Source organism: Clupea harengus, chromosome 14 (assembly GCF_900700415.2).
Source record: "Clupea harengus chromosome 14, Ch_v2.0.2, whole genome shotgun sequence".
Taxonomy (NCBI): Eukaryota; Metazoa; Chordata; class Actinopteri; order Clupeiformes; family Clupeidae; genus Clupea; species Clupea harengus.
Genome location: NC_045165.1, coordinates 16044464 through 16060660, shown reverse-complemented (window position 1 = coordinate 16060660; position 16197 = coordinate 16044464). Strand labels below are relative to the sequence as shown.

The 16197-nt window shown below is 45.1% G+C and overlaps 1 protein-coding gene across 1 annotated transcript in view; it reads left to right on the top strand.

The window, feature by feature from the left end:
- Positions 1 to 16197, top strand: part of eif2ak4 (eukaryotic translation initiation factor 2 alpha kinase 4) — a 40833-nt gene that overhangs the window by 8966 nt on the left and 15670 nt on the right. Inside the window, exons 16-30 of the mRNA XM_031580094.2 lie at positions 181 to 285; positions 756 to 819; positions 1951 to 2030; positions 2401 to 2502; positions 3038 to 3088; positions 3526 to 3762; positions 4961 to 5036; positions 6101 to 6222; positions 6698 to 6747; positions 7494 to 7662; positions 10693 to 10803; positions 11589 to 11654; positions 12665 to 12835; positions 15044 to 15178; positions 15505 to 15612. Coding sequence (XP_031435954.1) covers positions 181 to 285; positions 756 to 819; positions 1951 to 2030; positions 2401 to 2502; positions 3038 to 3088; positions 3526 to 3762; positions 4961 to 5036; positions 6101 to 6222; positions 6698 to 6747; positions 7494 to 7662; positions 10693 to 10803; positions 11589 to 11654; positions 12665 to 12835; positions 15044 to 15178; positions 15505 to 15612 — 1647 coding nt within the window. The remainder of the gene's footprint in view (positions 1 to 180; positions 286 to 755; positions 820 to 1950; positions 2031 to 2400; positions 2503 to 3037; positions 3089 to 3525; positions 3763 to 4960; positions 5037 to 6100; positions 6223 to 6697; positions 6748 to 7493; positions 7663 to 10692; positions 10804 to 11588; positions 11655 to 12664; positions 12836 to 15043; positions 15179 to 15504; positions 15613 to 16197) is intronic.

Here is a 16197-nt window from a genome sequence, read left to right as displayed (position 1 = left end):
GTTAGAAGTTTCCACTTCATCCAATCAAGGATTAGCCAGGCTCTCAAGGAACAGGACAGGCCCTGGAGGAGGCGAAGATTGAACTTGTGCAGGTCTGAATCCCAAAATGCTGGACTCGTGACAGATGTGTGTCTCACACTCTTTCCTCTCTCTCTCTCTTTCCTCTCTCTCTCTCTGCAGGGAATGATCCACCGTGACCTGAAACCAGTCAACATCTTCCTGGACTCCCAGGACCACGTGAAAATTGGGGACTTCGGCCTGGCTACTGACCATCCAGCCAATGTGGTGTGTATGTCTGCAGTATCACGGGAAAAAAGCTCTTGATCTTGTTTTGAAAAGAGGGTTCGTGTCAGGTCAGCCTCAGAGGGCGGTGGCTGGTGAAGCTCCTGAAGAACCTTCTCTGAGGGGAGGTTTGTTTTTGTTTGAGTCTGTCAGTCTATCATGTGTCTCAAGACATACACAAGAGCAGGTGTCGGCCTTTGAGATGTTATCCATATAGCAATCGAGGGTATTAAAGGTGGTGGTAGATATTAAAGACTTTTCAGCGCCACTGTGATTATACATTTATATGTATGTGATTTATGGCAGTGATAATGTGCACATTTCAGCCCAATCTGACTGACATGGAAGAAGCACAAAGGCTATCTGTAATTGTCCTTACTGTTGTACTCGACTCGACCTCAGACAGAAAAGAAATCTCTTTGCTCAAGCTCTCAGTCTTTCTCATGTCTTCGTCCTCTCTTTCGTCCCTCCAGGCAGCTGGCAAGCTGGAGGTGGAGGACGGCAGTTCGAGTCTGGTGCCGAAGTCAGACCCTACAGGTGAGTCGGTGCCAAGTGCCTGTTGAGCACGGTCCAGAAGGTCCTGGATGTTTTCACTGTACTGGCCTGGCACGCTGAGCCTTGTTTGGATCTGACTTGAGCCTTTTCCTGAAAAACATCCTTAAGGGAGAACTTGACAGTTTTTAAACAGTGAGTTACAAAATGGGGCTCTGTAGCCAAGGGCTGATGATCATTAGAAGGAAAATGTGAACTTACACATGGGACAAAGCAAACGCACGTTCTCCATGTTTAACTCCAGTTTGTCTTAGCTGAGGTAGGGTAAAAGCAAAAGCCTGCTGTGCTCATTTGTTTTAGTTTAGTTTAGTTTAGTTTAGTTTAGTTTAGTTTAGTTTTAAGTAAGTTAAGCATTGGGCTTCCATCCAATGCATCTAAATGATAGGAAACAAAAATGAGTGAAATTAGTTGTTGGGGAGAATAAAGCATTCTATTCTTTTTTTTACTTAAGGGGGGGTATAAATAAACCCATGAAACAGTTATCCTTTTCAACAGAACCTTTCTATTAATCTGGCCTCACATGCATTCAAAAGCAATGAGTTTCAGGGCTGTGTTAGGATCAGGTTGCTCTGAGTAAAGAGCCCTTTACTTAAGCTAAGGCAAAGACTATTTTGGAGCAAAGGGTCACGCAGACGCCAGAGTGGTAATGCAACCACATATCCTCATGGGTACCTCAAAAGCACACGAAGTAGCCTTTTAATCTCCCTGTGTTCACCTCAGGATCAGCCTCAGCAGAGGTCATCCACTCCAACCAGTTCTCTCAGAAGCCACCTTTGAGTGGGTGTTTGTTTTTGTTTGTTTATGTGGTGCATCATCTGTCCAGTAGCACGTAACACATGCACACAACACAGGCACACTTACACTCATGTGACAAGACGTTTCTATCCAGAGCGACCTGCAAGGAAGATACAATACAAGCAAATAGCTGATCAGGGAAAAAACAAAACAAACATAGAAAAGTGCATTTAAAAAATATATTTTAGTCTCAAGTGCCAGAAAGGGAAGAGGAGAGAGATATTTTTAAGTGCATGAGAGGCTGTGGAAGAGCTGTGTGTCCCACACATAACTTTTGTTTTCTTTTCTTCCTTTTTCGCCCTCATGTCCTCAATGGAACAGGGAACCTTACTGGAATGGTTGGCACCGCCTTATACGTCAGTCCAGAAGTGCAGGGCAACACCAGAGCTACATACAACCAGGTACGTGACCGGGGGGGAGGGGGGGAGAAAGCTAGGCCAAGTAAGAAACTGTTTTGCTGACAGGCCTAACATCTATTCCTTCCTCACCGCGAGGAGCTCCGTACAATAGGGTGGAAATGTCTTTCCATCAGGCTGCATCGGGGAAGAGGGTCGTTTGGGCCGTGATGGTTGTTATGTGGGCAGATGTGGTTTGGGGGAATGTTAAAGATGTCCGAGTCAGAGTGAGTGCTCTGCTCCTGCTGGGAGCCTGTGGCGAAACTACTTTTTTTTTGTCTTTTGTTTTTTGCCTTTTTGCTTTCATTATTGAGTGGTAGTGAGGTTTATGTGTGTGTGTGTGTGTGTGTCTCTGTGTGTGTGTGTCTCACCACAGAAAGTTGATTTGTTCAGCCTGGGGATTATCCTGTTTGAGATGTCCTACAGGCCCATGACCACAGCCTCAGAGCGGATCTCAGTCCTCAGCAAGCTGAGAATGGTAAGATCACACTCACACACACACAAACACACACACACACGCACACGCACACCGCGTATTAGACAGTATCTAATTGCTGAGGAGTTGGACCACTCACTCACAGAGCTTCTCATATCCACTCATACACTGCCACATACATTAGTCATGCAAGCTCTCTCTCTGTCCTCTCTCACACACAAACACACACACACACACACACACACACACACACACACACACACACACACACACACACACACACACACTAACCACTGCAGTATCAATTTCTTTCTAATAACATAGCACAGCAATATAACATAGCATACACAGCAAACGAAAAAGATGCTGTACTCAAACATCATGTCATATGACACTGCTCAGGATCCTTCATAGACATGTTTGACAGCAGTCTCTGGTGCCTCCGAGACCTCAAGCATGTACTGATGAAAAGGTTCTGTGGAGGAGTTGTTTGAGTGGGTTCTGTGTCTGGTTTTAGACTAGTGTGGGTTCTGCAAGGGCAATCCAAGGTCACAAGTGTTTAATTTGCTGTTCCTAGGAGCCTGTTGAGTTTCCTGAGGACTTTGTCGAGTATGAAAGTGGAACTCAGGTGAGGTGTCCGAGTCTTGTTTTTGAATATTGATAACTTCTCTGTACCGGTATGCGTCATCAATACGCTTACCATAGAAATGTATTACATTTACTGTGGTTTGTAATTATACTGTGAACACCAGGTCCACACTCAGGGCCTCATTTACTAACAGGATTGCGCCCATTTCAGGCGTAAAATAGCGGGTAAAGACATAAAACCGTATTTCCAAAGGAGGCGCACCTGAGTAAAAGCGCAGATTAAGCTGCGGTCGCAATGTTAGTAAATGAGGCCCTCAGTACCTTTTCCCACACCTGCAGTGAATACCAAACCAATGGTTAAAGCACCATTGTGTCCTTGACATCTAACACAGTTTTTACATCTTGAACCTGTCGTAGATCATTTCCATCTTCCAGAGCACAAAGCTCTCTTACTTCCTGCTTCCCCGCTCCCTGCAGGTGTTGGTGATTAGCTGGCTGCTAAAGCACGACCCGGCGCTGCGTCCCACGGCGCAGGAGCTCCTGAAGAGCGACCTGCTGCCCCCTCCGCAGATGGAGGAGTCGGAGCTGCACGAGGTGCTGCAGCACACCATGGCCAACGTCAACGGCAAGGCCTACCGCACCATGGTGAGCCAGCTCTTCTCCCAGCGCACCTCGCTCGTCATGGACTACACATACGACGTCGACATCCTCAAGGTACCCACACAGCCCCGTGTGTGTGTGTGTGTTTGTTTGTTTGTTTATACATACTCTGTGTATACTGTGTGTATATACTGTATATATATACCTTGTGTGTATACATATCTTGTGTGTGTATACTATGTACATTCTGTATGTGTTTACAAACCATACGTGTATGCTGTGTGTGTATATGTACTGTGTATACATACTGTGTGTGTATACTGTGTGATGACATGCAGCTAGGAGATGAAGGGAAGCTTTGAATGTACATGGCTGAAAGTGTGAAGGGCAGAAAGAAGTTTGTAAATAGAGGTGCTCACATCGCCCATAATAGATTTTCCCTGAAGCATTAACATTAACCTCAGATGAGATTTTCCCACAGCCCTGTAGCAATCATAGCCTAATGAGGGCATTCAGGTAATGGAGACCTGATCGACATTGGGCAGGGGTTCAGTCAGTGGATTGACTCAATGATTCCGCCAACTCCACAACATTTTGTAACGATGGCTGACCCCAGGACTGAAAAGCCACTGAGAATCCTCGAAGTCATCTCTGCTTACTAGAGGAAGATGTTAGATAGGAAGCTGCTGAATGATTGGAATATATGCCTGCCTGACAGCTACATCAGTTCTGCATCCAGAGCCTTAACATCTACAGTGTCTCTATCCCCACCTTGACCCTTATGTAGTCACCAGGATTCACAATACCTGACAGACATGGCAGTTCTGGATCTCTTACAGATTCAACTTTTCTGTTACATCTTCCAAATTCACTCTCCCAGTATGAGAACTTGGCATGGCTCTCTTGACTGTCACCAACTCTCAGCAAGGGTTGTAAGCATGTACAGTATGCTGGTGAGACCTGTAGATCTTTCGGCACATCTAATTTTGTTTTCATGGGATCATTTCCACTATCCTCTCCTCCCAGTCACCATAGCTCACCGAAGCCCCTTTTTTAATTTGTAGAATATTTCCTGGCATTTTATAGTCCTGATGTCTCAGAGAACACCTTTTTCCCAGGGTTTGTTGGAGGCCCCCCCCCCCCCCCCCCATTTGTGGCCTCTAGGCGGCGCTGTCGAGCTTAGTGCGGGACTGTCTTGTGCCCTCTTCATCTGGGATGCATAATGCTGGTCTGTGTTTGCGCCTCATCAATGGCTCTCTGTGTGTCTAACCCTCTCCCCTCCTTCCCTCCCCTCTGTTTTGCCTCGCTCCAGGGCAGTTTTCATTTCAGCAGCGCCAAACTGCAACAGTATGTGTACGAAACCATCACCAGGGTCTTCAGAAAGCACGGTGAGTCACGCTCGCGCCGTGAGCCAGCTTACAAGGAAATCCACTCAGGAAAAACTCTGAACCCCTTTCCCAGGGCGCCGTCTAAAAACAACGAGGCCCCACCACCACCACCACACCACTACACCGCCACCTCAGTCTGAGTCAAACTTCGACTGCTTTTTCTCCTGGGTGGTGCCATGGGTGACTCAGGCCACATGATCTGGAGGCCCGAGACAGAAATATTAACCCCCAGAAAGCCGATCTGTGGAAGTGGTTTCTGGTGGAGCCCGCTTGTCGTGTGTGTGTGGATGGGAGCTGGCGAGCTGTTAGCAGCCTCATGTGTGAATGGGTACTGTATTCAGGGGAAGCCACAACCACCCATCATAGAGAGAAAGGGAAGGAAGGAGAGAGGGAAGGAGAGAAAGAGGTGAGGAGTGAGACATAGGGAGGAAGGGAGAGAGAGAGAGGATGGGAGAGAGTGTGAAGGGGTTTGGAGAAAGTGAGAAAGAGAGTAAGTCAGAGACAGAAAGGGGAGAAGAGACATAGGGGGCATTGGGGAGTTGTTGTGCTAGCTTCCCACACATGCCTTTATTTACCCAGTGAAAGAAAAGCACCGCCGCTGTTGTTGTTGTTGTTTTCGTTTTTTTTTTTTTTCTGTTTTCCCTTTCATGAAACAATATGGAACCAATAAGGGGCATGCGTTTGGTTGGCTCTCACACAGTCACACACTGAGGCTGTAGGAGAGGCTAGGCTTAGTGTGTGTGTCTCTAACAGCCCTTTGTTTAGTTTAACCCGAGGCTATACTTGTGAGAGGTGTCATTGTGCTGATGGATGCCCACCCCTCAGGCTAAAAGCTGTAGTCGCATTCCTTCATATTTGAGCTCCTAGAGGCTTGAGTGTATAGTAACTCAAGTTTATCATACACATGTAAGGTTTTGTCTCAGGCTGTATGTAACTTAATAGATAGTAGCTTTGATTTATTTGTGTTTTGTTAACATGCAAACCTTTAATGTTCTGTGTTGTTAGTGTGTATGTTTTCTACAAGTTGATGCACAACAGCTGTGATCTTATCTGCGCACACACAGGTGCTGTGAGGCTCCAAACGCCACTGCTGTTGCCTAGGAACCGGACACTGTACGAGGGATGTGAGCTCGCCTGCTTCATGGACCATAGCGGCATGCTGGTCACACTGCCCTATGACCTGCGGGTAAGTCCGACAGAAAATGAAGACCTCCACAGACAGGACAGACAGGAAGTGAATTCTGTTACAGTGACACGACTGATAAGAAGTTAACACCCCTGCACTAATGCACACACATTTCATGTCACTACTCTAACACAACCAACAGGAAATTAAATCCACCACTTTAACACAACAAACAAGAAATTAATTCCACCACTTTAACACAAAAAACAGGAAATTAATTCCACTACGCTAATGCAGAACACACCCAAACACAACACATATTTGCACAACAACCAGAAAGTTAATGCCACTGCACTAAGTCAGATGGCAGCAATAGCATCTCCCCTCCATGTTACTGCCCCTCCTCTCTCAGTCCAGTAGTAGGCATTTGATCTCTACAGCACTGGCTCCAGAGGCATATTACTCACTATGTTTTTTTTTTTCTCCTTCATTCCCTCTGTTTTTCTCTTGTCTTTCTCGTGACTCTGCTCTGCAGCTGGCTTTTGCAAGATTCGTGGCTCGAAACAACATTACCCATCTGAAAAGGTAATTACTGTTGCTGCTCCTCACATCTCACTGCCCCTCATAGATGCAGCATTGAGCAGGTGTTTAAGTCAAACAGTGGTGTCCTTTCTTCGTTTCCCTTCATCATAGGTACAATATTGAGCACATAGTTAGACCTAGCAGTAGTGTTCTCACACATGTTGTTGCATTTAGGTGTCTTTTGGCAGACTAGTGCTACATTCACCTGCCTGCTTGTTAGGGGTGGGAATCTCTTGGCACCTCACGATTCGATTCGATTCCGATTCAGTGGTCAACGATTCGATTCTAAACCGATTATCGATTCTACACTGATTATCGATTCTAAACCGATTATCGATTATCAATTCTAAACCGATGAAACGATTATCGATGCATGTCGATTTTTAAAACATCTGAGTTTGCTACTCAGAGTCTCAAATCACTTCCTACTTTGTGTTTGATAATTAAAGAAAATCAACAGATGAATTACCTTCTCTATTTTTTATTAGAGAAAAAGCTTTCCCTTGTCACAATTATGACTTTCAATGAACAATGCAATAATCGATGCAGCTTGCATTTCAACACAAAATGAATGTGAAAAAAAAAAAAAAAAAAAAAAAAATTAAAATTAATTTTTTTTTTTATTTTTTATTAAAAAATCGATTATGAACTTTTCTGAATCAAGACAGAATCGTTCTAGAGAGAATCGAGAGAAATCGAAAAATCGATTTTTTTTCCCCACCCCTACTGCTTGTTTCCCGTTGTGACAGGTACAGCATTGAGCGAGTGTTCCGGCCCCGGAAGCTGGACCGCTCCCACCCCAAGGAGCTTATGGAGTGTGCCTTTGACATCGTAGCCCCTGTCACCAACAACCTCCTGCCTGACGCCGAGACCATCTACACCATCTCCGAGATCATCCACGAGTTCAGTGCCCTGCAGGTATCACATTGTGTGTGTGTCTGTGTCTGTGTGTGTGTGTGTGTGTGTGTGTGTGTGTGTGTGTGTGTGCACACGTGTGTGTGTGTGTGTGTGTGTGTGTGTGTGTGTGCACACTTGTGTCTCTGTGTGGGTGTGTATATGTAGATGTTTTTTTTCAGATTGGCTGTTATTATTTAGCTGTTCACGTAACAACCAGTAATACCGGGTTGGATGATATCCTGTTTCTTACTCTTCTGACCCACTAACTAGCTAGCTAGCGATTGTTAGATTTAGGGGAATATAGTTGTAAGACTATAACTTCACATACCAGAACATTCCACAATTTGACCCCTACTTTTAGTTTGCATAGCATCAGGCCAGAGCCCTCAAGCTTGGCCCCTGACCTTTTGTCAATGTTTGGGAGCCATCACACATGGTTCCTGCCTTTTGTGTGTCTTGGAGCCAGAGACATTAGACTCTGATTGTTGGCCTTTGTCTACAGCAACGACAAGATGGTTGAAGCCAAAGGTATTAGCACCAATATGGCCATACCTGGACATTATGTCTTGTTAATTCTTCGACGATTGCAACAGGGAATTTCGCCGAAGTACAGCAGATTCTTTCACTAACTATGCTGTCATCTGTTTGCCCTCACCCCTGAGCACGCTGTCGTGAGTGGGAATGAATGTGCTAGCGAGTGGTGATGGAGCAGTGGAGAGCTCAATGGGGACGGCACCTGGTGTAATGTGTCCACCCTCCGTAAATTAGACTGCGGTGTGCTCAGCTCCCAGGGTGTGCAGTAATTGACCTGGAGCCGTTAGCTCCTCTGGCTGGTCCAACAGAGAGAGCCCTGCGCGAGCGTCTCCAGTGTCACGAGGTCACTGCTCAGGATGTTTGAACAGATGGTTCGCACCAGATTATGCATACACCATAGTCTCATTAGGGCCCCATGTGTAAGGCAGGTGCCGTGTGTGTGTGTGTGTGTGTGTGTGTGTGTGTGTGTGTGTGTGTGTGTGTGTGTGTGTGTGTGTGTGTGTGTGTGTGTGTGTGTGTGTGTGTGTGTGTGTGTGTGTGTGTGTGTACACAAATTTCACCATTGTTCTTGTAGAGTATCTTAGGCATTGTTAATAACTTGTATCTGGATATTACGCGAGGTTGTCTGATTATACTGACTAACTTTCTGTGACTTCTACAAGTTGACTTAATTCCCTGGTTCCCCCATGGTTCCAGTTTCCTCTGGTTAGCAGCACAGGTATAATCAAGTAATAATAGTAGGATACTTTTAAAATCTTTTTTACTGCTATAATGACTTGTCACCTAGCATTAGTAAATAACAGGGCAGTTTTGCCCAGTGGTTCTTTCTTGTTTCAACCTTCAAACATGGTAGAGGTTCAAGGAAATATATCAGAAGTATGGCTCAGTAGATGTTCTGGTTGGCAAAGCTGTAGACAGGGTAAGTAAATCCATCAACAAGTGTAGAATGGTTACAGTTATATGGCCACGCTATGGTAAATATCACTATGGTGCACTTCTAAACATACAGAACATACATAAACTCTTCTATTGAACACCCCAGCTGTTCCTGGGTCACACTGACAAGGGTTGCCAGGTCACACTGACATTGTTCGACTTGGTTTCAGAATCTATGATGGGCAGCTTTGGCTCTGTTTGTTGCAGAGACCTGGCAACGCCTCACCCCACTAAACCCTCGGAGGCTCAGTGTCTGCAACATCACAGAGCTAGAGAGCCTGTTCCACAGCACTGCCCCGGGCTATGTGTCACACACACACACACACAGAGATTCAGATACACACGCACACACACACGCACACACACACGCACACACACACACACACACACACAGATTCAGATACACACACAGACACGCACACACACACACACACACACAGAGATTCAGATACACACACACACACACACACACACACACACATATACACATAGACACACACACACGCACACACACACACAGAGATTCAGATACACACACAGACACGCGCACACACACACACACACACACAGATTCAGATACACACACAGACACGCACACACACACACACACACACACAGATTCAGATACACACACAGACACGCACACACACACACACACACACACACAGAGATTCAGATACACACACACACACACACACACACACACACACACACAGATTCAGATACACACACAGACACGCACACACACACACACACACACAGAGATTCAGATACACACACACACACACACACACACACACATATACACATAGACACACGCACACACACACACACAGAGATTCAGATACACACACAGACACGCGCACACACACACACACACACAGAGATTCAGATACACACACAGACACGCACACATACACACACAGAGATTCAGATACACACACAGACACGCACACACACACACACAGAGATTCAGATACACACACACACACACACACACACACACACACACACACACACACACATATACACATAGACACACTCACTCAGAAAGATATGAAAAGACACACGCACAGCACACACACATAGCACGACTGATAATTCAGTTCAGATGTTTTGAGTGATACTGAATAACAGAGCAGGATACAGACCACGATGAATCATGACAACCTGTTGTTTGGTCACGCCATTGCAAAGCTGGTTTATGTTCTCTCGTGTGTGTGTGTGGGCTGTCTGTGATCAGGATGTATTGTACTCGGTGTGTATGTGCTGTGTGTGCGTCAGAGGTGTGTGTGGTTGTGAGAGCGACAAGTCATTTATTTCTTTTCTTTTTTGGCATGCGCAGACCAGTCTTAGAAAACAGAGCATGAGGACAAATGATACTAATGTAACCATAAGTGTGTTTTATAGTGTTTGAAATTATTGTCACTGTTTACCCTTATCTGCCACCTGTCCTGACTCACCAGTGCTCTGGCATTGCTAAAGATTGCTCATTGTACTGCATTGCGCACAAACTCAGGCCTGTGTTGTTTGTGTGTGTGTGTGTGTGTGTGTGTGTGTGTGTGTGTGTGTGTGTGGCAGGAGAGGAACTACACAGTCTACCTGAACCATACCAGCCTGCTGAGGGCCATCCTGCTGCACAGCGGCGTCCCTGAAGACCGACTCATGCAGGCTGCCAACATCCTGTATGATGTGAGAGGCTACCTGCTCCCACACACACAGACACAGACACACACACACACACACACACACACACACACACACACACACTGATAATTCAGTTCAGATGCTCCCTCTCCTTAAACGCCACCAAGTGCTTATTCAGATTAACATTTATTAATTTGGTAGATGCTATTATCCAAAGAGACTTACGAGGGAGCTGAGTTATTGGGTGACAGATTTAACGGAGAAGGCTTCCCCGATTTTCATCTTAGTTCCATAGTAAAAACTAGAGTAGTTTGAGTGTCCCATTTTTCATCAGTGAATACTCACTTTGAGTACAGCATAGTCTTGAAGAAAGATCACGGTAATGGGAGTGAAAGCAGCACAGGAAATGAGGGTCTGATGATGAGATGCTGGTTGGCTGATAGGATGGTGATCCTATTTTTGATGCATTGTAATTGGCTAGCTGAGTAGTCAATTCATGTCTATGCCTCTGATGGTGGATTCTCCCCTGTTTTCTGAGGGTTGGATCTATGTAGTAGTTACAATATAAGGGAGTCTTCTGAAAGGCACGTGTAAGACTTGGCGGGAAGCAGGGGAGTAGTCTAGTGTTTAAGGGAAAATATGAGTTCCCTCAGCTCTGCAGTTATTTTCCTCTCAGCTGTGTGGAGTATTATCAGATGTTTGGTTACATTTTTTATTTTGTTTTAATTGAGCATGAACAGTGTGTGCTGTGACTTGGTCGTTTGAGTCACCCCAATACACACACACACACACTCACACACACTAATGCACGCACACTTTGTGTGTTTCAGAGTGAAAAACTCACAAAACCTGAGGTGGAGGCCAAGTTCTTCAACTTATCCCTGTCCAACAACAGCGTGAGTCCCTTTTCTTTCTGCTCCAGGTTTGGTCAGCTTCAAACTCACTCTCCATTGGACGTTCATTCAGCGTCCTGTAGCCTAATGTCTTTCCCAGGAAGGGCTAAGGAGAAGAGTGTAGGCACCTCCGCCTGGCCTGCCAAGCCCTGTGAAATCACCACGTGTAGGATGACTGGCTTTGTATGGCTTGAGGCTCATCCAGGCCTATGGAGTAGGGTCTGTGTGTGAAATGAGAGCTGTTCAGTAACAGCTTGAGACGCTTTCCTCTGGCCCTACTCCTGCTGGGCAGGAGTCAGGCGGTTCAGCTGGATCGCCCTCTGTCCACGCTTTCGCTGAAAATATATTTCAATTTTATATTAAAATGTTAAAAACAAGCCATGAGATTTTATTTATTGTCTTGACTGGTCAGTTGACTGGTCAGACTGAAATAAGACTGGTTGGTTCTTGAACGAAACATGCGCACAGGTGTGAATTGGTCTCTCATAAACATTTGTAGTGCAGTGGTCTTTTAGTCCTTGCCAGTTATTTCAATGCTGTATGTTGCAAAGAAATGCACGCCTCTTAAAAGGCTCAGAATAAATCCTGTGGTATATTAATTGTATTATGTATAACTAACTTTTAACGAACTCTACCTTCAAAAACATTAGAGGAGTGACTGAGATCACCCACTAGTTTAATGAGTTCCCAAAAACAAACTTTATTTTCCTGTCCTGACCTTTGTCTTTCCTGTGCTGTTCGGCTACGACTTACTTTCTGCATAAAAATCTCAATAGCGCCTGTGTCAGGGGCCATTGACTTACAACTGTGCATTACTTCTTGTTGTACCTAATCAGTATTAATTGATACTGATAACAATTGATACCGATGACCGGTGATAAGGTTGGACTAACAACCTTAACTCAGCACCTCAACTAGTTTGGTGTGCATGCGTGGTCTTGGACTTAAATTAACAACTATTAATGAACATGAAACAATATTATTGTTAATTGGCTTGTGCCCTCTCCCATCAGTTGCAGACTCTGTACAAGTTCATCGAGCAGAAGGGGGAGCTAAAAGACCTGGTTCCCCTCCTGGACTCCCTGACTAAGCAGAAGACGGCCGTCACCCAGCTGGCCAAGCAGGGCCTGAAGGAGCTGGAGGAGCTCACCAGCCTGCTAAGGAAGCTGGGCGTCAAGCTGCAGGTAGTCTTGTCACATCTGTCCACAAAACAAGCCTGTGGCGCTCCACTGGAGTTGCCCCCTCCACAGCACACCCTTAACTTGAGCCAGACATGCATGTTATTATAGAACTTGCTGTTTGTGTGGCAACAGTCATACAGGAGTGAGGTCTAAATCAGGGTGGAAACCGTTTGTGTGTGTCTCTGCCAGAGAACTGTGTGACGAAGACCACAATGCTCAACTTGAGTTGCACTTAAATTTCACATCAACATGAATAAATTCCCTTGTCACTTAACTCATAACTTTACGTGCAAAAGAGGTTAGTAATGTGTGTAGCAATGTTATTGGGACATTCTCTCCGATCTGGCATGGACTCACCTTTGACTCCAGATTAGAGAACAGCCATTTGAGATCTCTAGTCCAAATCTCTAGTAATGAGTAGAGAGTCCTTGGGCTCTAATTTCATAGATGGGCACCGCAAGTTTGTTACGCTCAAACAGTGAGGGGCTCCGCGTAAAGCTATTTGGATTACTAGCGCACACTCATTCATTAGTAAAGGGCCCTGGTCAGTGCCGCCGCTCCCATAACGCGCACTACGCGCTGTGCGTAGGGCACCAACTCCTGTGGGGGCACCAAAAAATAGGCAACTGAAAAATCATCATATTTATAAAAATGATATTATTTCAGATATTATTTCAGTATAGAAATATTAGGGACCTTGTAGGCATGTATATCACAAAACAGGCAGAACAAGAGATATATTTAATTGCTCAAAAAAAGTTACGCTGGTGCCCCCCCCCCCCCCCTCCCCCCCGGTTGCCAACCGTCCCGAATTGTCCGGGACATCCCGAAATATTATGGGTGATTTTGATTTGTTCCGTCAGGGACAGCTCCAGTATTCCGTATTACAATCACAGCCTTTTTTATTTGTATCCGTGAAAAGAGAAAAATATAACAGTTAAGTGTAATCTGTGCCCTGGAGAACAGCGCCTCTCAACTGCACTTGACTCCTCAAGCCTTTGTTACGCCAACACAAACAGGTGAAATTTGTAGCGAGAGATCATCATGCCTCGACTGAAGGACATACGACATACTGCCCCAACTCAAATAGAGTATCTTAAATCACGATTAAATTGGCTACTGGTTGTTTTCATATTTCATATCAGCATTCTATACACATAATGAACTGGTGTTAATATATGTGAATATGAACTCATGAATATGAACTCGTTCATACGAAGTGTCACAGGCACCCATTATAATTGTAGAAGTTAAATCGAGGAGACTATAACATTAGCTAGATAACTAGCTATCATTTCATGCAAACGGAAATCTTCCATTTGAATCGTTTGTTATTAAAATTGTCCTTAGCTAGCTAACCATAGCCTTAGCTAGATAACCATAGCAACCAGGAATCACAACTTTAGCTGCAAAGTTATGGATCTGACCAGAGGTAAATAGCGCCCCCCCTTGACCCATCTAAAACCATGTTAAAACTGTGGCCAGGCAGTGAACTGCAACCAGTCTGAGTTACATAGGACGTTGAGACAGAGGCCCTGTTCGAAATGGGTTAAAATGCTGTTTAACGAATGACGTTCTGACTCTGATTCTGATCGCAGCGCGGGTCAAAAGAAATCGAGCGCGGGCCCCAAATTGGGCAGCCTTGAACATGAAATTTGAGAGATACTTGTAATAATTGTCATGACTATTACTATGAACAATACATCCAAGCAAGTACAGTAGTGGTTTGCCAAAATTACACTGAAATTAATAGGTTTATGGTATGGCTAATGAAACCTTGCGATTTCCATTATTGTTGGTCAGCTGTTGTCGCGCGCGCACACCTGGAAGAAAGTGTCCCTCATTTGGGGTTGAGGAAGTTGTTCTTTTTCGTTTTAATAAAATGGCAGAATGGCAGAAACAAAGTTTTTTTTCTCGGGGGGGGGGGGGGGGGGAAGAGATCAAAAAAAGAGTTATGCTAGGGCACCAAAATTGCTAGCAGCGGCACTGGCCCTGGTGCTTATTCATGTGTGTGAGCCGACAACGCCCTGATTTCTCGGAAACACAATGATATGGTGGGGTGTTTGTTCAGGCCACCTGAACCTACAGGAGCTCTGAGACAATGTCAATTGTTAATGGCGCCATAAAAATAAATACCGGTAAATAAAATTTTACTGAAATTGTGTTTGTGAAGCAAGTTTCATCTCTCTCTCTCTCCCCCCCCCCCCTCAGGTGAAGGTGAACCTGGGCCTGGTGTATAAGATCCAGCATCACAGAGGGGTCATCTTCCAGTTTGTGGCCTTCGTCAGGAAACGCAGACGCACCGTGCCTGATGTCCTCGCCGCTGGCGGGCGCTACGACCACCTGGTATGACCAATAGCCAACCTTTGCCATACTAGAGGGCTTAATCCCCAGGCCCTGACTTGGGTCAAGGTTCGGCCCATGTGGCATCGGATGAGATTTTGGATCCAGAGTCACTCTGGTATGGCTCTGACCATAGACATCTATATATGTCTATGGCTCTGACTCTCTAACTAAATGGCTCTAAATAGCATCTCCATTTTAGCTTTTAGCTTATCTAGTTGGAACAGCAACTCATTTGTATATCCCTAAGACATTCAATACTTCTCAAGACCTGCCGTTTCAGATATTTGTGTATTTGAATTTCTTTCCTGTCGTTGTTGCCTGTGCAGATCTCAGACTTCCGAGGCCCTGGGGGACCAGGCCCGGTGCCCTCTGCGGTGGGGGTGAGCGTGGCGCTGGATAAGATCTGTGCCGCCGTGGCCTCTATGGAGGAGCCGGTGGGTCAAACACAGTTTTTTTATTTTTGCTTTTGCCCTGGCCTCTCTCGTAAGGGTTATTTGAACAATGAATCATTCATGAATTGGCTAAAAGGAGCTGCATGAGTGTTCCTGGAAGCGATTGCGGGCGATAAAATGTGTTTTTAGATCAGTGCTGTGGCTTCGGTTTCCTTGCCGTTCACATTTCAGTGGGCAACATGGAATGGTATCACAGACACAGACACAGTCAGCTGTTCTAATTTAAATAGACATAGAATTTGTTATTTGTTGCATCTGTGTTGTTGCTTTCTGAATGTATAGTGTTTTTTTTTTTTGCTCTTCACAACTGTGTAGGAAAAATGTTATTGCAAACACATACACAGATGCAGTCAACGGTTCTTATTGGACATGTGTCATGCTATTTGTTCTGTCGGTGCTGTTGCTTTCTAAATGTGTGCTGGTGTAGCATTGTTCTCCATTTACTGATTTATCAGTGGTTTGGGGTTGGATGTATTACATGTTTGTGCATATGATGTGAAGTTGTACATTAATGTGTGCAATTTACAGGGTTTATTGAATCTCGAGGGACTGTGTGTATCACTTTGA